Source organism: Lagopus leucura, unplaced genomic scaffold, assembly GCF_019238085.1.
Source record: "Lagopus leucura isolate 7727_CA_CO unplaced genomic scaffold, USGS_WTPT01 Super-Scaffold_100022, whole genome shotgun sequence".
NCBI classification, from domain to species: Eukaryota; Metazoa; Chordata; class Aves; order Galliformes; family Phasianidae; genus Lagopus; species Lagopus leucura.
In genome coordinates this window covers 4,077,298-4,098,437 of record NW_024962275.1, presented here as the reverse complement: position 1 = coordinate 4,098,437, position 21,140 = coordinate 4,077,298, and the positions used below count along the sequence as shown (strand labels likewise).

The following is a 21,140-nucleotide window of genomic DNA, read 5'->3' as shown; positions in this document are numbered from 1 at the left end:
GAGAATAAAGACAAAACCAAACACGGCAGCACCGAGAGAAAACTTACTGTGCTGAACTACAGCGTTTTCTGACATCTGTTTGAAAACCTGACTTCAGCCTCAGCTTTAGCTTATTTAACTACCAGCTCAACTGTGCAGAATCTATTGATTAGAAAGCACCATCACCTTGCATTCTGACACACTTTACACACAGGAGTCTCAGAGCTCTCTACGACCAACCCAGCAATAGCTCCTGTGAAGTCAGCAAGTATTCCCCCCAGCTGAAGGGATGCTGAGAACTGATCCAAAGACAGGCTGCCCAAGGTAAGGCAATGACAGAGCTGGGAATGATCTACACAAGGACAGAGCTGTTCCACCGGTTCAAGGCAACCCTTAGTCCTGTAAGGCTTTCCTTTTTTTGGTGCATATTTTTGCACTTGGTGTTATTTATTGAGAGATCTGGAGAACAGGAACTTCACAGTCAGGTCAGATCGCGTTATTTTAAAGGATTAAGGAAGAGATCAGCCACTTATTCCGTGCACACACAGACGTGCCCACAGACAGACAATGATACAAATGCATCTTCTCTCTTCGTTTTGGAATTATTATCCAAGGCATTCCAGCGAAATCATTATTAACTAGAAAATAAAGATTCTTACGTACCCAAAATGCTGTCACACGGGCAGCTGTCAGAAGGGTATTTCACAGCTTCCCACTGAGCTCTCTCCCTTCTATCTGAAGGCTCTCACCTGAACTTGAAATTTGCTTTATGGACGTACTCACCAACTCCTTAACTTGGACTCCTAAGCAAACTGTCGACTTACTGTGCACTTATCTTTCATGTAGAGAAAGTTATATAATCAAAACTCAAGATTCAGCATCATTTACCACAAATGTTTGCAATAACTTGTGTTCCAAGTTACTCTAAAGAAAAAAAGCCAGGAAGACAACCTTATGCCCAAATGAGACTACAGTCTAAAACACACATGGGGAAACTGAGATGATGTACTTAATTACATAAAGTTAAATTTATTCCATTGCAAAAGTTACTTAAAAGTGTACTGATAAACTATTTACTAAGATTGATGCTGTTTTACTTCCCGCTGGATTACCCTACTTGACACAAAATATTTTTGAGGAGTAAGAAAAAATAAAGAAAGAATATTTAATCCACTAATCTCTGGAGTAAAGAACTGACTAAAGCAACATTTTGCTTTAATGCTAGGCAGAGAGGGAGAGCAACCAAAGGGAGGAGAGCCTCCCCAAAAGCTGTCCTTTGATCTCCAGCAGGCTAATACCACAGGTCAAACATCTTTGCTTCTGTCTGCATCTGAAGTCTTGGAAGAAAGATGCACAAATAGAGTCAATATGCCATACTCTGACCTCTGCTTTTATGCCCTTTAGAGTCCCTGCCCCGTATTTGTTACAGAAACTACAGAAACAGATGAAAGGCAGCCAGTGTGCTAGCTGGAGACTCGGGCTCCTTGAACTGTGGCTTGAAGATAAGGAAGAAGAATTTAACCCCAGAACAACCTGAACTTGCAGCATTTTTACAAGAGGCCTTCGAAGATGAATGTTCTTCTGCATGGAAGATAGCAGAATACCAAGATACCGAGTTTCCAGAGGAGGGAAGCAACCAAAAAGAATGAATCCAACACAATAAAATCCAAAATAACTTCCCTCCTTCCCTCCAAAAACTTAAACCAAAACAGAGAGTACCTCAAAATTCCCTGTGAAATTTTAAGTCCATGGCAGTAAAACCTCCGACTTCCCATTCCAAACCACTGACTGAAATTGTGACGGGATATCAATGGTAAGGGATTTATAACAGATGACAAAGGAATAAAATATGAATTTTTATTTAAAACCAACCCTACCTGTATCTCACGTGTGTTACGTAGAGAGAAACGATGTGGGACTTACCTTCTGAAACACCTGATAGTTGGATTTGGACCATATGTCAAGCTGCAATAGGAAAAACAAAGTTATGGATTACTACATGTAATTACCACGAAAAAGAATGGAAGCAGCTGTTCAACTCAAAGCACAGGCAAAGGGAGCGACGGAGCTTCAGTTCTCAGTTCACTACTTTGACCCATCAACCACATCTGCTGCAATTTAAGAAAGGGAAATAATGACATCAGAGTTAATTTGTTTTGCAGTGAAAAAGGAACACAGATCATTACAGTTTCAATAAAAATATAAATGTGAGATCTGTTGAATTAATGTGTTCCCTTTAAAAAATGCTCATCTGTCTGAGGCTGCGGCTGATCTGCACAAATATTCATCAGCTTTGGTCTGTTTCTTAAATGAGGGCATTCTTACTAAGTTGATGCTCATCTTGTGTCTGAATAAGCGATTCAGTTACAATGACACAAAGCACGTTTAGCTGAATTAAGCCAAAGCACTGCTCTTCTGGGACTAAATAAAGCATCCCTTAGGAAACTGCATTTACATCCGTAGACAAAATCACACCGGCTGTAGATAACTGCACACATTCATGACATAAGTGTGTGCTCAGCCAGACAGGAAATAAATGTTGGTAACCCCAGAAAGCAGAAGGTAATGCTGCCCTTGTTAAACAACCAAGTGGCTCGCACGTCGGACAGTTCGAAGTGATGTGCCAGTGCTCTTTAGCCCAGCCCTGTGGAATAGCTTGTACTCTGTCACAGAAAAGCAGCAGGGAAGAAAAAGAAAAAAAGAAAAGCAGAATTTCCTTCAACCCCTGACTTGCAAATCATTTTTGTCTTACAGATCCCACTATACTCAACCACTAGGATAAGAAAAGCCATCAGCTTCACTCATTAGTGCCAGGTTTCTTCCAAAGTGCACAAAATCCCCTGGCATGTCCTCACTTGCAAATTCACCTTTAATCGTGCAGAAATAGACACATACAATGGCTCTGGCTTTCTTGGAGAAATGCGTTTAAATGCACACGTAAAACCTGCATTGCATTATTTAGTTGTTCTATTAATTGTACAATACACCTATTTTATTAAAATATGGCAAATGATGCTAAAAATGCAAATAAGAGATCTCAAGCTAAATGTACAATCCTGAGAATAAACAGTGTGGTACCAAACACGGTCTGCCAAGTTTACACCTTAAGAGAAATGGATTTAAAGGAAGCAACTCCGTGCTGGGTTCATCTCCTTTATTATAAAGCACAGCCAGTTATCTCAATCTGACTTGCAGCAGTGCTCACAAGCTGCAGCTGGAACGACAAGCCTTCTGAAAGGCACACAGGCTAGAGCCTGGAATGGAAGAAGTCCCAGCATGTGCATAAAACACACAGGAGGGGGAAGGCCACTGAACCCCAGTAATTAATGCACATAGGTTAAATGGCTGGGAACGCTACCAGTCCCCATGCCTTTAGGACTAAAGCTGTTATGTGCCTGCCTTCAGAACAGTGGCACAGAAGCGACTCCTGAGTTTCCAAACCTCAGCCTGACGGGTGATGTTAAAGATTTTAGCATCACTTCTGAATGGACATGTCATGGCTTAGCAGTGCTGACCTTGCTGTGGGACAGAAGGCAGCTGATGCCTCGATGCCTTTTCCAGGTCAGCCGAAGGCAGAAGTACCCTAAGGCGTGTTACCTTCAAAACTTTACACTTATGGCTCTTAAGGCAGGTTCAAGAACCTGAGCACTGACACTGCTCCTACAAGCAGCAGCCCAGCTGGGACTTGGAGCCATGCATGATTCTCTGCGCAGTGCACCTGCGCCTGTAGGGAAGGAAGCATCACATTTCCATATTAGAAAAGTCTACACTTAAAAATAAAACATTAATACAGATTTTTTAAGCTGTTTTTGTGTAAGTTTGGGCTTGCTTCAAAAGCAGAGTTGCTATAATTGGAATACATACATGGTTTTGCTAATCTCCAGTGATCACACGCAGTGTGTGATCCTCTCTAGGTAGATTTGAGATATAAAAAAAAAATTAAAGAAAAAACTCCACTTCAGATGCTGCATTAAGCATTAAGATGAGTCCAACAGGTTCTGCAATGTTCATTAGTTGACAAGGAGACTGGAAAGCTGAAAAAGTAATGAAAGTCTCCTAGGTGTGATGGTAGCCGAGCTGAAAAAGAAAAAAAAGGAAAAAAAAAGCTACCAGCCCCTCCCCAAAGCACACGCAGAAATCCTACATGACTGACCACCTTTCCCCCAGCCAGAGGATGAAGGCAGAGGCGGATTAAAGAATGCATCGTTACAGGTCTATTATTCTTCAACTTTTCACTTTCAATCAAGACACACATTTGTAACTAAAAAACTGCTGAAAGCACAATTCCAGGGCATCCTCTGCATGTGAATTAAACTGGGGCTTTTTTTCCCAGCGCCCCGTTCTCCCCACCCACCCCCAGCATAAGTAACGAGAGGCCATTTTCTGAAGGTCATCTGAACGATTTCAAAGGCGATAACAAATCAGAATGTTCCCTGCATCTAATATCAAACAGGTCCGGTGCCAACACTTATTAGAGAAATCGGATTCAACCCCCCTTCACCCAAACACACACACACCCAGCTTTGAAGTGGAAAGAATACGGGGATCAGAAATTACCCGAGAGACAGCGCGGGCTGTCTTTGAAGCTTTCCTTTGATACCACTATTTCTTTTCCTCTCTTACGCTAGGAGGCTAAAAGCTGCCTTCGCTTATTGATATGGGGTAATTAATGAAGCCACAGCATTAACATAACCCCAGTTCCTTAACATGATAATTCAATAGAGACACTTATGTTTCTTTAGTTAAGTCGAACGGATGCAGAAATCAGAGTTTGGCTAGGCAGGGATGTTAAGTGCCCACTCCAAATGCACCCTGCCATGCTGCTCCGTGGTACCCGAGTCCAAAGAGAAGCAGGGTGCTGCCCACCACGCCAGCAGAATCCCAATGCATCTCTATTTTTATTGGCAGACTAGGTTAACTAATGGTTCAGCTGACGATCAGCCTGCCCTGCAAGAGCGAGCTGCACAGCTTCATTTATTCAGGAATCGGGACAACATTAGTAATTAACTACCATCGTGGTTAAATTCCAGTGCACAATGAGTATGTCAAAGTTTGAAATCGAAGGTGGCACGGTGCCATAGCTGAAGCTACAGGGCTAATTAAAACACATCAGTATGGGGTGGACGTAATGGCTGGTACAGTAAGCAGGAGAGAGGCAGAGCAGTCAGCACACAGCGCCGGCTGCATGACAGCGCTGCCACAGCTCACCTATTGTTTTTGCAAAGTGTCACCAAAAATGTCTAAGTTATGCAGCTGGCAACCTGGCAAAGACACATTCTGCAGGGTTTGTGAATAATTCACGAGAGAAGTACACGAAGCACTTAAGAAACACACTGATGCTTTGTCTATATAAGCAAAGCTTGAAAATAAAACGCCAAAGTGCAGTATCCTATTTTACCCATGGAAAGCTTAACACTACTTTTCATTTTTTCACCTTCACTTTGAAAGTATTTAAGTCTGTAAGAAAGAGCAACCAATTTAACTAGACTTCAGTACAGCAGAAACCACGGGAAGCTTTCGCATAAGCTCCTGTCAGTGCAGACAGCGCGACGTCTAAGTGCACAGCAACCCGCATAATGCAACGTCAGCTCTCCTGTGTACCTGCTAGCAGTGCCTCAGCACACTGCCACGCACAGCTCCACAGCTCTGAGAGCCACCCATGTTTGTTTTACTTCTAGACCTGCCTGCCTAATGTACCAGACGACACCAGTACCTCTCCTGTTTGCTCTCTCCCTTCTCTCCCCAGAAATGCAAAATTTGCTAAACCAGTTGTGCTTTCCCCTTCCGTGCCTCACAAGGCATGTTCCACTTCCTGCCTGTGCCGTCCTTCAGTTTCCCAATGATGGCCATTTCTTCTTTTGTTGGACAGTGCTGAATACATTGCATTGCCCCAAACCACGCCGTTTAGAGAAATCCCCCCAGAGAATCTCACTTTTAAAGGACCTTCTGATATATGGGCTTAGGAGGCTTACTCAGAAGACCACCACTCAGCTATTTGCACGTAGAAAAGTGCAAGGATGCTGTGACTTAATCCAGCACCCCTTCTTCAGTATGACTTACAGAAAAAAGAGGAGCTTCAGAATTGCCATACTGTAGGATACCTTTTTAGTTAATCTCATCCTTGCTGTTTACAAATATTAAATGCTCCCTACAAATAAGCAAACCCCCCAATCAGCAATCACTGTGCAAACTGCTCGTGGGAAAAGCAATCACTCCCTACAGCAACTCCAAAGCTTCTCTGCATTTTTATTATCTAACAAACAGGATGCTCACTGATCTCCTTCATACCTTTCTGAGTCTCTGAGCACTACTGCTTCCCTCCCAGCACCAGGCTGGAAACTGAGAAGCTAGAACAGTGGAGCACTTTCCCTACAGCAGCTGTTGTGACAGAGAAGGAATTGGAATGGACTATGTTTGCAATTGACTGTAATCACTCATTCCCAGCAGGCACAATAAAGTAAAGCGAATCATTGCAAGAGCACTATCTTATTCTTATACTCCAATTACCAGTGTAGTTAATTAGTGGAAAAAAAGGGAGCCCACTGTTTGTCAATATGTGCTCCAGTTGGCAAAACTAGCAAGCTACGCATATATTCAATCTTCCAAGCCAAATTTACTCATGATTTAAGAGGCTGCAACTCCAGTTCTACCAAAGTCAGACGAGATGTTCCTATTTATACCTAAAATGCAGACCTACAGCTTTGCTCCAGCCTTGAGATGGCCCAATGGAATAGCAACTGCCACGGTACAGACACGGGTTCATCCAGCCTCGTGGGAGCCGTCGCATCGCCCCGCTTAGAATGCTGAAATGTAAGTTGGTAGAGAACAGCTTCCACTGCAGACTGCTTGAAGCAAGAAGGCAAAGCAGGTGTTAGCAGTGCTGCTCAGGAGGAGGTAACTGCTCCCTATGGACACAGACAAAGGTTAGTGCCCCGTGCCCAAAGCCAACCGTGGTGAGAACTGCTCTCAGATGACAACAGTGGAGGAACACAGCTCTCCTGAGAGCTAACCTGGAGCGAGACAGAAGCTGCACACCAGATGCTGAATTTTGCAAAGGAACTTTTACTCATCTTTTCGGCACATACAGCATAATTATATTTCAAGGGAGCCTCAAAGAAAACTGGATTCATTGGAGAAAATGAGCACACCCACATGAAATGTGACATGGGAAACCAACAAGTGGTGTCAGTGCTTTTTAGGCTATTCTTTCACTTCCCAGCAGAACTCAAGGTGAAGAGGGGCTGATGCTTTAGTCTGCATTTGTATGCTGATATACTGGGAGCGGGGTGCAACTGCTTCTGCTGCACAGTGGTGTTTAAACCCATAGATCTGAGCAACACAAATAAAAACATCAGTGGGTTTTTATTTTACTCTTCCCTAGGCCAACCCCCCACCCTTCAAGTAAGAATCTCTCATCTGGGAAACGTAGCTGCGTGACACTCTTTGGCAGATCTGCTCCTGGCCTTTTCTGGGGAACAGAGATTCAGACTGGAGCTGCTGAACCCTGGGTCAGTACACAACGTGCTGCTGTGTGCTGAAACCCAGTTATCACTTCTGAAAGGAAAGAAGTCTCACCTCATTATAACATGGCCTATGGGTGCCAAGTACTCATCTTGATATAATGAACTCTGTATTTTAATAGGCTTCATAATCAGAAGAGAGAGCTCCAGAGAGAAAATGTGCAACATGGAGGCATTTAGTACTGTTTCTGGCACAGGAGTGTCCTGCTATCTCAGTAACAGAGACCACGCCACCCTGAGCCAAGGAGGAACAACCTGAGCCAAAGGTGTCAGCTCCTGTCCTGAACTCGGGCTGCAGGCGGCCATCTGGAGTCAGGAGAAATGCAAGGGTTCAAGCAGGGTGAATGGCTGATGAAACTAAACCCTCGTGGAAGCAGGGAACACTCACCTTTAGTGGCTGCTGTTCAAGATGAGCCGATACTGACACGGAAATTACTGAGGACTACCTAGCAATGATTCTCATGGCTGAGCTTATCAAGTTGAACACAAAGCTAGCCCAAGATTTCCCGAAAGCTCTCAGAAAAGAGAAGACTGAACCTTGGGCTATTGATGTGCTCCAACACTGAAAAAATGTTTTCTCAGTAGACACTATTAATGAGGCAACTGGGGGTCTAAGGTGATAAATTAGAAATTCAAGCTAGAGCATCAGAGCTTAGAAAGAAGTCAGACATTTGGGTACGAAAAATCCAAGGAAAGCATGATAAATTTAAACCCTGTAAAACATCCACAAATTCTTCTGACAGTTTTGTGATTCCAGCATACTTGTGATGGGATGCCTTTTCTCTGACATTTAAATATCAGCTAAAAATAAAATTGATGGTTGCTGGATACATGATAACCTACCTTGCCATCGTCAGTATAGACGTTTTCATTGTATCCTTTTACTATCGTCCGGTCAATGAAGAGGCTCCGCATCACCACTATCACTTTTAACACTTTTCCTAAGGTAACCTATCAAGAAAAGGACAAACAAGGTGAAGGAGAGCTAATGGTGTCTGAATTCACAAGACCATCATGTTAACAGCTCAAGCTGATGCAATCTCAGTTTTCAATATTTTATAGACAGAACAAAATAGGAGATCTGAAAACACTGCGCGCATTATGAGGAAGAGACAGACCATAAAGTGCAGAGCAAACATTCATTTGCAACCAAAAATGGATGAATTCACAGAATTCCCTTGTGCAGACACGACACAGCCAAGCAACTCCCTCCATTTTATAAACAACACAACTCAACAACTTGTCAAAAAACAGTGAGCAAATTATGATTAGTTTCGCTGTATTCCACATTCTCCAATGGGAGTCCATGTAAGCAAAAATAATTTGAAAGAAGAATCAGACTCTTCTGATGTTAGCTGTTAAAAGCATGCCATAGGTTCAATGTAAAACACTTTAGGTCCACACTTGAGGTAAAAATATTTACAAGAAAACAAAGTGGGACAACAGCAATTACAACAGTAAAAATCTTACATTTTGAAAGGTTTAATTTTCTTTTGTAGTAACAGCAAAGGGGCAAGGAATAAAAGTAGCATCTTGGTCTGTCACAATATAACAGCAGAAATAAACCTAAATTACAGTATTGACAAAGAAAACAATAATGAGGATGCTTTAATCTAAAAATCAATTTAACATTCAAAGATGAACTTGTACTTCAATCCTGTTTAAACCTCTAATAGGAATTTTGTCTTTCTGTCCTGTTGTACAAATACGATGGAGTTTCCACTCGTCCACAAAAGCACAAAATTGCTCTTTATTCTCTTAGTCAGCACCAGTTACTCATGTTGAAACAAGGTGGGAGGCAGCAGTCGTTAGCAGAAATTAAAAAGGAAAAATATACAACAAATCAATACAGACGCACGGTGACCGATTTCTTTGGGAGTGGATTTATCTGCTGATGTTAGCAGGAAGATGATGATTGCTCTCGCATGTGTTCATCTGAACTGGATGAAGTGCTGCAACACAGACAGCAGAAAACAGGCGATGCCAACGCCGATGGACTGTGCTGGAGGACTGAGGGCTGCGATGGGAAACGGAGGAAGGAATGGAGTGACAGCACAGAGCTTTTTTAGAACAGTCACCCAAAGTGCTGTAAATACCAGTTTCCCATTTTAAAGAACTATACAGCAGGACAGTTACAGATCCTAAAAGAAACTGATGACAACTCTTTGGTGTGGGATGTGGAAAAAAGCAACTCCGGGCCAGAAGAGTTAGAGCAAGAGGAAAGAATGAGTTGACAGCAACAGACAGATCAAGGGAAAGAGAAGGGAAAAAGAAGTCAATGACAGCCTTCAAGATGACAGGCTGCTGGGCATGATTTTTCAAAAGCATAAAGGAAAAAGCAATCCACAAGAGATTTTTGAAGAGAAAAAACGTTGCAGATGTAGGGTAGCCTGCAAGAAGGCCTGAACTACACCCACAGCAGCAATAGCTCTGATTCCCACCTTCTCCTGTTACACTGGGACTTCATGAACATGTACAGAACTCCTCAGCGTTCTCAGGCAACCCAATAAGGTCTCATTTGCTGTGAATTTAGGCCTAAAGGTGGTATTTACTGGGATCCTCTGTGACAAGACCTAGTTGGTCTGCAAGTAAAGGAAAGAAGAAAGTAGCAGAGGAATTTCAGCACTGTAACAACTAAGTTAGAAGTACAGTCCCAGATGTGGCTGCTCTGTGATGCTGATCATCTGCTGGAATCAGAAGAACGACTTTGTCACAATGGCAGAATTAATTAGAAACAAGATGAGAAATAGGAGACACCCTGAAAAAAGCTGTTGGCACGCTCAGAGTTAATTGTTTTCTTATTTACTCTTTTCTACCTCATTTAAGAGCGGCGGTTTTCTAGGATGCATCCCTACTGAGAGAACTGCCTCCACCCCACACTGTGCAATTATACGCAGCAAAACTCAGAGGAGAAAAAGAAGAAATTTTAAACAAAACAGAAATCTTCTTAATGAAGAGCAAAAAGGCAGTCCTACAAACTCCCAGACATGGCTCTATATGTAATATTTTCTATTTTCATTCCCTTCACACACTTCAGTGGATGCTCACTTCTTTCCCCTGCGTTCATATCTCACATTGCTGCCAGGCAGGAAAAAAAACTTGGATGAAGTTGCTCTGAAGCCTGTGTGGGATGTTCCTGAAAATCCTCAGAGTTAGCAGTCACACGTAACAAACTGAAAAGTCCCATGTTTGGCACTCCAGCTTGCTCGCATACACATCCTGCTGCCCCCTAACCTCCCCATCAGGCTGACCTGCACAAATCCTCTCGAAATGCTTCTGCAGCAGCTCACTGCCCTTTTACAGGTCATCTGTTTTCACAGCCTTCCAGCCATTCACTCTTCACTTTCAGAAGCTGTCGCTGTTACCCAGATCGCAGCTATTATCCATCATGCAAAACTGAAAGGCCAAATTTCGCAGGCTGGAACAGGACAGCAGCTCACATCATCCACATGTTGAATGCCAAACAAGCAGGGTCACTGCCTTCCCTCATCTCCCATAACTGGGAGAGCTGTGTACAGCCACTCTTAATGCACGCTTCTGAGTGAGCTCCCTGGGTGAGGTGCTGTGTTGGAATCTCTGTGTTGGAATACTCACACAGCAGTATTAGCAGTGAATTAGCAGTCTGGCATTGAAACACAACAATCCCCTATTTTGTGCTGCTGTTGTGTTGGCATAGAATTCCTCCTATAGGTTTTAGAGAGGTTGGAAGAGAAATCAGGACCTTCAGACAGTTGCTGCAGGATATCAAAAGGAATAACAGGAATAGTACACGAGTTAAGTCTCAAGAAATGCAGAAGCATAGCTCTGAGGACTCACAGATCATCATTTTTAACAGTGCTGAAACACTGAGGTAGGCAGCACAAAGAATGAACCATCACCAGGCTGGAGGATGCAGTTACACGTGGGAGCCAAAAGGATGCCCCACAGCTCTTTAAAGGATAAAGCACATTCTCTGCTGTACACGAGAAATGAGGGACCTTTTATTTTTCCCTTTAATGATCAAGACTCATAACCATTTTCAAAATGTGAATGTTTTTGTTCACACAAACCACATCTTAAAGATCACGTTTTCCAGCCAACAGTTTTCCTTTGATGCCTGCTGAATGCAGGTAACTGAAGCCCATGTATGGAGTATAACTTACACCTTTGGTCGCAGAGCTGCATCCCCACAGAACACCTGAAGGAACGGAACGAAAACCCAATGGCTCTGATAAAAAACAAACAAACAATCAGAGAGTTCTGCTCTGAACCTGGGAGCACAGGGCGCTGTGCTGGAGCTCAAGGCTCTCCCTGCTTTAATGGGCACAATGCAGCCTGTGCTGCCACAGACAGCAGCTGCACAAAGCTCCTCTATGACACCGAAAGGATACCTTTCCTCTGCAAGAAAAAGGCAACAATTTCCCTTCTAAGCCACCTTCTCCCATTAAACTGCAACCTCTTCTGTCGATACCCTGTTAAGACAGCACTTGGCTTTTTAATATTTTGCCTGTAGGATATATGCCAACTTGTCCTTGATGTGGAAGATTTTAATTCAAATCAATACGTGTACAAGGTCACTTTAAAATTCAATTAATATGAATGAAAAAATATGCCCCACAGTTCTGTGAGCTGAAAATGGAACAGCTGCGAGTTAAATACTTCTGCAGCCTCTGTTTTGGTCTGTGTAAAAACAACGGGCTTCTCACTCGCTTTTAACTCAAGTGCACTGAATTCAGGCAGCAAAGTTTTCTGTAATGCCCCTGCTTCCCAAATCAGCAGGCACCAGACGAAGGTAGGACAGGCAGCTGACTGAAATCTGCAATATTATGCAGCTTTTCTGACAAAAATACAGGAAATAAAAATCTTGAAATATCCCAGTTTTAAAAATATTTTGTCTATCGCTAAGATAACTCTCAAAGAGCAGATGACAGATGCTGTATGCCAAGTCTGGGGGAGGGGAAACGGAATAATCAGTGAAAATGCTTCAGATAATTTCTTGTAAGGCTGCTAAAAACGTTCCCAGTTAGCACAGCTCACCAATTGGAGAAGAAAGAAATACCTTTCCAAATGAGTCAGTATCAGGGCCAAAACTAATCCGCAGAATGATAAGGATCAAAATCCATTTGCCATGCCAGAATTCTGCCTGGAAGAAATAGCTTGCCACACACCCCTTAATTTGGCCTTTTCATTGGAACGGATAGCAAATGAAAGGACCTTTTTAAAATGATTTTAAAAATGCATTAACAAACATTCTTTCTTCAGATTTATCTGAAAGTTTAATATTAGGAGAAAGTGTGCTGACAGCACTAAGCTCCAACACTTCACAGAACAATCCCAAAGCTCCAGATTTCCCCTCGGCATCCCAGGGAATTTGCTGCTGATTTGAGCTGCAGATGCTCTGCATTGCAGAGCTAAAAGAAAGACAACGTTATTTTCAGTTAACAGGGTACCTCCCTGCTAGTATAGAAAGGACCACGAGTTCGTATGAGGTTTTTAGTCACCTTTCAAAAGAACAAGGCAACATCAAAGCAGAGATGCAACCAAGCTGCACACGTTTCCAGCAAAAGGCCAGGCACCTGCTCCTCCTGGAACTGCCAGCCAGAAGCCTTTCCTCCCACTCCTACATCTATCTTACTAATCACTAGAATGGCTGGAAATCCTATTTATATGTACTGGAAAAGAAGGTTTTGTATTCACTACATAAATCAAACTGCCCCCCCAGAACCTTCAGCTAGGTTTTTTTTCCCTGTGTCTCATCTGCTGTATCAGTGCTGCACTTTCCCTCACATGCTCATTATTCTTTAATGATGCCTATTTGTAAATAGCAAGATAGGATGCAATTAAGCTATTAGAGTCTAAATAAACAACCATACTAATTAGTTCTTTACAAGGAATTTTTTCCTTTTTTTTTTTTTCTTCCCTCCTTATTTTAATGTAAGGGCTGGAATTTGACTTTCATTAATTGAACCTAATTGCAGTAGTGCACGATAAGAAGTTAACGTAGATAAAGGATTTAAATGATTTTGCCATATTAAGGATAAGCTGGTGATGCTCTCCTTTAGTGCCACGGCACTTCCTGCTAATAAAGCAAAGTGTCACACAGTGCTGTTGTGGCAGCCACACGAATGAATTGGTGATGCTGGACCAACACTGCCATGGGTAACAAAATGGATTTTGTCTCTTTCTATTCTGAATTACAGCACAGCAGGAACTTCACAGGGATGAAAATGGATCTGGACCTTGTAGAAAATGAAACTTCTTCAAAAAATAGAAAAATTCTTCTAACTTCAGGTCACAATTTGCAATTCTTCAACTCCTTCCAAGAGTAAGGTGCCTTGAACAAGAATTTTAATGGTCAAATAATCTCAGAATCCATTTTCCTCTGAGAAAATCATCATGATTTTATATAAAACACTGATAAACAATATTCAGACGTAAGAAGTTGTTCAGATTCAGTGAACAGACGTCTAGCCTATCTGCCATTAATACAGCCCACTTCCATACAATCAGACTGTTTAAAATGCTTGGAACAAGATTTGAAAGTTGAAACGCAAAATGCGTCTGATTTTACTGAGAATGAACAGAAACTGTGTAAAAATGCTTCATGTTTTTATAGGAGAGATCCACTAAAATTCTAAGCATCTGTATAAATGCATAAAATGCCTTCAGCATCAGAAAGTTTGTAAGATAACATGAAAACTAGAAATGGCAATTTCTGAAATGAGCTTTGCTTTGGAAGAAACAACTTTTCCAATGGAGAGTTGGTTACACAGAGCACTATGCTTCAGAAACAGCTCCAAATACAGAAAGCTATTCTTTATTTCTAAAAATATTCACCTGCTGTCTCTAACTTGGAGAGCAGTGACCTTACATAGCTTTATAAACACTGGGGAGACAAAGCTGCTGGAAGAGCAAGTGGCTCCTGGATCAAGATGAGCAGAAGTTGCTGTGTTTGCACAGGGCTGGCCAGGTACATGGCCCTACAGAAGTTCATATGGGACCAATACTTCCTGTGTTGTACAACATCCAAGGAATGAGTTGCAGGCATTAGAAGTTTCACACTGAAAAAGAGAGTCTTAACGCTGGTAACAGAAACAAGGTATTTGAAACAGCCATACAATGGCTGCACCATTAGAAATAAGTAGAGACTATCTAAGAATACAACTAACTATTTAATACCATCAAAACTGCAGGTATTTTGCATTAATTAAAAATCAATTTGTGTTTTCTTAACACAAGATGAGGTTTCTCTCTTTACAGCTCCTGGCAGTTGACCAACAAAATCTCACAAAAATCTTAAGAAAGCCTCAGTTCCCTCTGCTGCTGCTGCTGCAAATTAATTTTGCATAACACTGTTATTAAAGCTGATACAATTCTATGTTTAGTCTCTCTTATGCATAGCACGATTAAAAGATTAATAGAAAAATCACCAGTGAAGACTGGGATTAAACAGCACCTTGAAATGGTAAACTGCTTTTAAAGTCGGTTGAGGATTTCACACAGCTCTGAAAGGCTTCAATTATTTATGTTTGGTCTGTGCAGCATAAATCCAGACTAATGAGGTACAATTGCTGTGTATAAATCTCCAACACAAAGATCTCCTTATTGTCTGAGGAAGCAGCACCCTCCAAGGAGCAGCAGGCAGAAACCTTTCAATGCACAGCATTTGTGCTCACAGGAACACTTTCTTCACCCCCCCCCTTCCTTAAAGTTCTCAGCTTATTGCAGAGCTGTACTGTGCTGAGGGAGAGCCCAGCATCACGCAGAGGTGACCAACCCTGCGACTCAGACCAGCAGCTGCAATCACCTCTCTAGAAACATGCAGGACCTGAAAGCCCCACATCACAGCTAAGGACAGGACGTGATGTCCACGTGAATATGAAGATGGGCACCAATCAGTTTGGGACTGATATTTTCTGAATTAGGTTTCTTTTTCCCCATGGATGATTTTGCAGTCATTTCCAGTGATTCTGAAGTTTCAAAGAATCTCACAGCCCTGATCCTTCTTCCCCACCTCCTTCCAATAGTTTGCACATTCTTAACATACATATCTGCTTATCAGTGCCTTTGATGACGAATGTGTGTGCTTCTGGAAAACCACAGGGCTGGGTTTAAAGGTATCTTAATATAACAACAATGCCTCTATGGTAAAGATCTTCACAAGCAATGGCAGGTATGATACAGACACTGCACAAATGAAACTGGTTCACATTATGGTTGGTTAATTATCTCTGGACAAACTGCATACGGTCGTGAAATATTTTTAAACAAAACAAGCATTATCTGAATCCTTTGGCATTATGGTAAATCACTGCTGTGGAAGAGCAGCTCCACATCTAACTTGGGATGAGTTCAGAGTGAGAAACGACACGTTCTGCAGAAACCCCCCTTCTTCTGGGGGAGGTGCTCTTCACACTGCCCATCCTGCAGCACCTTTCGCTGAATGATTTGTGGCTGAAAACAGCAAAAGCTTCTGCAGCAGTCGGGGCCAGATGGAAAGTGCCATATTGGCAACACCAACTGAGACAGATGGGAAAGAGGGAAAACCTGCCTAAAAGAAAAAATGATAAACCCATCACAAAATCACATGCAAAAATACTTTAAAAACAGTGGTTTTGATCTCTGATCCAAGGAAGATATGCAATCCATTGGCTCATTGCAGTGCTGTTGTCCTTGATTTAGAGACCAATGTTATTTGGTAAGTTATCACTAAATGCAAATGAGGCTTCTTTTACAGTTACCATTTTCCCAATGCACCTTGCTCCCAACCAGCTTTATCCAAGGTAACTCACACAATTTCCCAGTTGTGCCCAGTTCTTGAAAAGTATCACGTTTTCTGACCTCAAAAAAGCCATCAGAATAGGAAGGCAATTACTGGGTGCAGAGAGGGACTCCAAGAGGATGGAAATGGTTTCCAAGCAAGGAAGTAAAATGAGACTTTTTCTTTTCTACAGTGAAACAGTTCAACATAAAGTCAGCTGAACAGCAAATGCAAAAGCTTCTACAGAGCTTAGGACGGCACTGATGAATTCAGTTCTTTTATGGAATATGTTGTTCCACTTGGTGAATCCAACAATTGCAGATGAAATGATTTAATGCCAGCGGAAGCCAGCTGTATATTTTAACCTCTGACTCAATTAATCCCTGGCGAATTTTAGGCTACTCAAAGAAAGTTAATATTAAGATGCTAAAGAATTGATAAATTAAAATGGAATGTAACCACAGCTACACTTATTATTGAGACATTTATAGTATTTTTGAAAAATACAGGCAAAATCTAAAAATATCAAAGTCGTCAATTTAACAAACGCTAAAAAAAACATAAATTCTTGATTCAAGAAAGCTGTTTTGACAAAATATCTGATTTCTAGATTTCTTTTACCATTTGCTTGGAAACAACAACTGTACTCACACATGCACTACAACCAAGCCTTTTGTAGCAGCTTATGTGAGGATGTGCCACGAACGATCTGAGATGGAAAAGACGGATTTGGTCCCACGTTTTCACTCGGATGTGGAATTTTCCACTTTCATTTAAAAGCTGTCAAAAGATTCGACTTCAGTCTTTTACTCTGCTGCAGGAGAATCAGCTTCCCAGTGCCATGCTGTAAGAGCTCAGCAGCCCCTGTTGCTGTGCTGCTGTCCTGGAGTCGAAACTTTACAGACTCGTCTCCTTCTCTCAGCACAACAGCTGCCTGTGAGAACTGATGTGAACAACAGGCTCCTCTGGAATGAAATCTTGCTTGGTCAGGCAGAAATAAGTCGAATGTATTGGACCTGTTTATCTATAATCCAGCCTTTACTGCTCATTTACTTCAAAGGCAAATTCTTGACTTCATCATAAAACAGAAATTCATTGGACCAAGAGCAATTTGAACAAATTTAGACAAAGGAAACCAATACAGTTTCTCTCTTCCTTACCCTTACTTCTTTTTCTTCTTCACCACCATGACTGAGATACACTCATTGCCAAGACTGCTGAAAAACACAGCATCTGACCTAACGCTCAGATTTCAACAATCTTATTTAACAACAAAAAGCATTTAAGGGTGAAATTCTTTTTATCATCTATTTGCCCAAAAGCAAAAGAGATCTTACACTGCTGGGTCAAACGAAGAGCAGCATGTTTCTGGGAAAAAAATAATCTTTAATAGCCTGCCTTTTAGAAATAGCAATTAAGTCCCTTAAGAAATCCATCTGAAAGGACAAAACGACCCAACTCACCAGCAGCATTGCAGAGGTCCCATTGGGCCGGGAGAGCTGGATAGACATCTCAGGAAACATCCTGTCAATGCGATTGATCACGTCATCGACGTACCTGCCGAACAACACAACAGTCACACACACCTCCCTGCCACAGACTTGCAGATTATTACTTATTTTTAATGTCCAGAGGATTTCTTTGAATGACTTTAATTATCTTTGATACAGACAAGATAGCGAATACGTACAGAATAAAAGTATGGGAATAAAAAGGAACGGACTGACCTTGAACACAGGCAAACTATGAGCTACACCCAGGTGGATGTTGCACATACTAATTACTTCAAAACAGATATTAAAATATAAAAACACACAGCATTTTCAAAAAGCAGAAGATGGGATACAAGCAAATATGGGTTTCTGTTTAAGAGAAAAGCACTTTTGCAGAGCATTTTTAAATGGAGCCAGATATCCTTTATTAGGTAACATGAACGTCTGCAAAGGTTTCCAACAAAACACAGGACACAATTTGTCAGGCAACCTCCCCAGGGATGTTTTGCCCATCAGAGCTGTGGGACACCCAGATCAACTGTCCTGCTTACTCACAGAATGATAAAACCCAGCAAAACCTCTCCCACCCCAGAAAGCTGAGTCAAAACCTTAATCTGCACTTCTAATTGAGCAGAAAAGTTTCCCCATTCATTTGAATGACTCATTAACAGCCTGTTTGCTAATAAGCAGACAGAATATCCATAAACCAAGATCTCAGTGTGGTGAAGGAGACTCTTATGAGTGCTTCAGGACGAGTAATCTACACATCAGAGATCAACAGTACACACCTAATTTTAAACACTACCAAATCCCAAATCTCTTGTGTGTGAATGGAGATGTCTGACTGAGATGCTGGTGAAAAGCAATTCTGTGTTTCTCCATTAGAATATGGCTAGGAGCTACCTCACAACCTTGGACGTTTTAATGCAAATTATTGCAGTACTTAACTTTTCTGAGTTTGGGATGATAATTTAAAAACAAATAAAATAGGAAGTTGCACATCATAAAACAAAAGACAAAGCCCACATGCATTAAGGAAGAAAAACTCAAGTAACTTGACATCACAGAAACAACACTGCGGACTTTGGCATTTTATCTGCTTGTATCTCTCTGGAAAACCCCAGTGGCTATGTACATTTATCCTTTAAAAAGATCCAGGTTGGTTGGAGGTGATGAATTCTTCAACTCTCTCTTAGACCCAATCATTTTTAAATGCAAAACTTGCCTTGACTGCATGCCTTCAAGCTATGCTCAAAGCCAACCACCATCACGTGCCACCGGAGCAGGAGAAACAGATCCTTCCTTTTCTCTCAGAAAAGATTGGTGTCAGGCAGAACAGGGAGCTCTGGGCTTCTCAACAGCACTGCCTTGGAATAAACCCACACGTAAAGCTATGCAATTAGGTCAAAAGTTGATATAAAAATAGAGATCTGAAGACATCTGTTCACATTAACTCAAAATGAAGTTCTACCAAAAGCCGATTACTAAGATATTGGGGTTTAGAACTGGTTTTGTAATGCTCAGGAAAACCAATCCAAAAGAACCAACCCAAGAAAAAAATAAACAAAGGAAATCCATGTTACTTGGGCAAGGCACAGCTATGGGGTCCATGCCCACCAGTGGCCTTTTCCTTCCTTTCTCAGTCAAGAGAATCCAGAGGAAATCCACAAGCCCTTTGCTTTTATTTAAAAGCAGACATCAGTGCTTCCTGAGGACGCATCAGACCAGAAGGGTTCTTTAAGGATTCACATCTAATCACTGAGTTAGTCTGACTACACGATGGCCTCAACTACAAAATGACATCCAACCTAATGCACAGCAAAGCTCTTCTAGGGCTATGCCCTTCAGAGAGCATGTCAGGTAAAACACCCTGCTAAGTGTGGTTAGGCTGAGGTTGGACTTGATGATCTTGAAGGTCTTTTCCAACCTGAGCGATTCTGAGATTCTGTGATCGGTGCAATAAGCGAGAAGCAGCACGGCAGTGTAGAAGGATAACTGGTGACAACTGCAGGGCAAACTGAAGAGCATACAATGAAGATGAGACACAGTGCATTCCCGAGGCTGTCTGCAAAGAAGGTCATAGAAAAAGCTGCTGTCTGGAACTTCTTTTGCAGAACTGAAATGCATTAATTTAGTGCCAAAATAAGAGCAATCACAATTTACACATCTCTATCCAGCAAGTTACAGCTCAAAAATATGACGGCTCCTATTTATGTTACAGAACTTTTTGCAGACTCTCAGAAAAGTGTAGCACTTAAGAAGAGAAGCTTAATTTTACTTCTGCTATGAGCACTTCCAACGTATCACCACGTCTCAGTTCTCTCCTACTTACAAAAGACGCTGGTTGGAATGAGCATTCACAGACACAAGTAGTAACAGAGCAGGGAAAAGCACATGGAAATAGATCTGCTGAAATCTCAGGCATACCTTACGAAAAAAAATACAGTGAACTCTCAGAATTACAGACAAGGTGAAATTATATGGCAGTAAATTCCCCTCTCGCCCTACAACAGCCGGGTTTCCTGGGTTTGTTGCATCTTCTCCATCCCATTTGCCTTATCCTTCTTTCCCTCATGACACAGATTCATGTTTTTGACGGAGGTTTTAAAATTACTTTTGAACAGAAAATCTTTATTTTAAAATGATAAATAGTACCAATCAGTGGCATGCAACTGCATGTGCAACTGAACCCTGTCCAGTAAGATGAGAGCTGACATCAGAGATCCTCCAAGGCTGTCAATGCCGTAAACTGTTATTTTAATGCAGTAGGGTACTTTCTTGTATAAACATGCTATATTAATACTGCAGAGGTCAAATGAAGCAATCTACTCCAAGAACACCAGCAAAGACTGGAACAAATTCTGAATGTTATTCTCCAAATGAAAGCTTTCTTTGTTATGAACACGTACGGTAAAACAATGCTAGAATAAAGCAGCAGAGACATTCTCTGAAAGCTTGGCAGCAGGCTCACATGTAAATCCTTTGGTCCATATTACAAGAACGATGTCTGGAAGCAACAGAAAAAACTTTTGAAGCCAGTTATAAAATACTGGTTAGAAGGGACTAATTAGCTAAGCAAGCCAGATGAGATGCTGCACGCCAACACATCAGGTTGACAACACAAAAATAATTCAGGAACTGTCTTCGCAGGCAGACACCTTTTGATTCACACCTAGGCCTCCCATAATATGAAAAACTAATTCATTGTAAAATGCCTTTAATTCCATACTGGACAGATGGCTTGGTTCTGTGATGTGACCTCTCTCTCTATATCTGCTTTTTTATTTTTTTAATTTTTACTGGATCAGATCCAGTGATCCAACGTTAGTGTGATGTTTAGCAGCTTAGACAAGATTTAAATAGCATTCATCCCACACAGTATTTCACTTTCATGCTGTTCATTTTTTC

At 41.6% G+C, this 21,140-nt stretch overlaps 1 protein-coding gene across 3 annotated transcripts in view; it reads right to left on the bottom strand.

Moving 5' to 3' along the window:
* MED27 (mediator complex subunit 27) overlaps positions 1–21,140 on the bottom strand; it is an 86,022-nt gene that overhangs the window by 15,130 nt on the left and 49,752 nt on the right. For 2 of the 3 annotated variants that reach the window (XM_042878878.1, XM_042878876.1), the window contains exons 4-6: positions 17,703–17,796; positions 8,343–8,450; positions 1,903–1,944 (exon numbers count right to left, since the gene is read on the bottom strand). In XM_042878878.1, coding sequence (XP_042734812.1) covers positions 1,903–1,944; positions 8,343–8,450; positions 17,703–17,796 — 244 coding nt within the window. The remainder of the gene's footprint in view (positions 1–1,902; positions 1,945–8,342; positions 8,451–17,702; positions 17,797–21,140) is intronic. The other variant, XM_042878879.1, reaches the window with a different exon arrangement.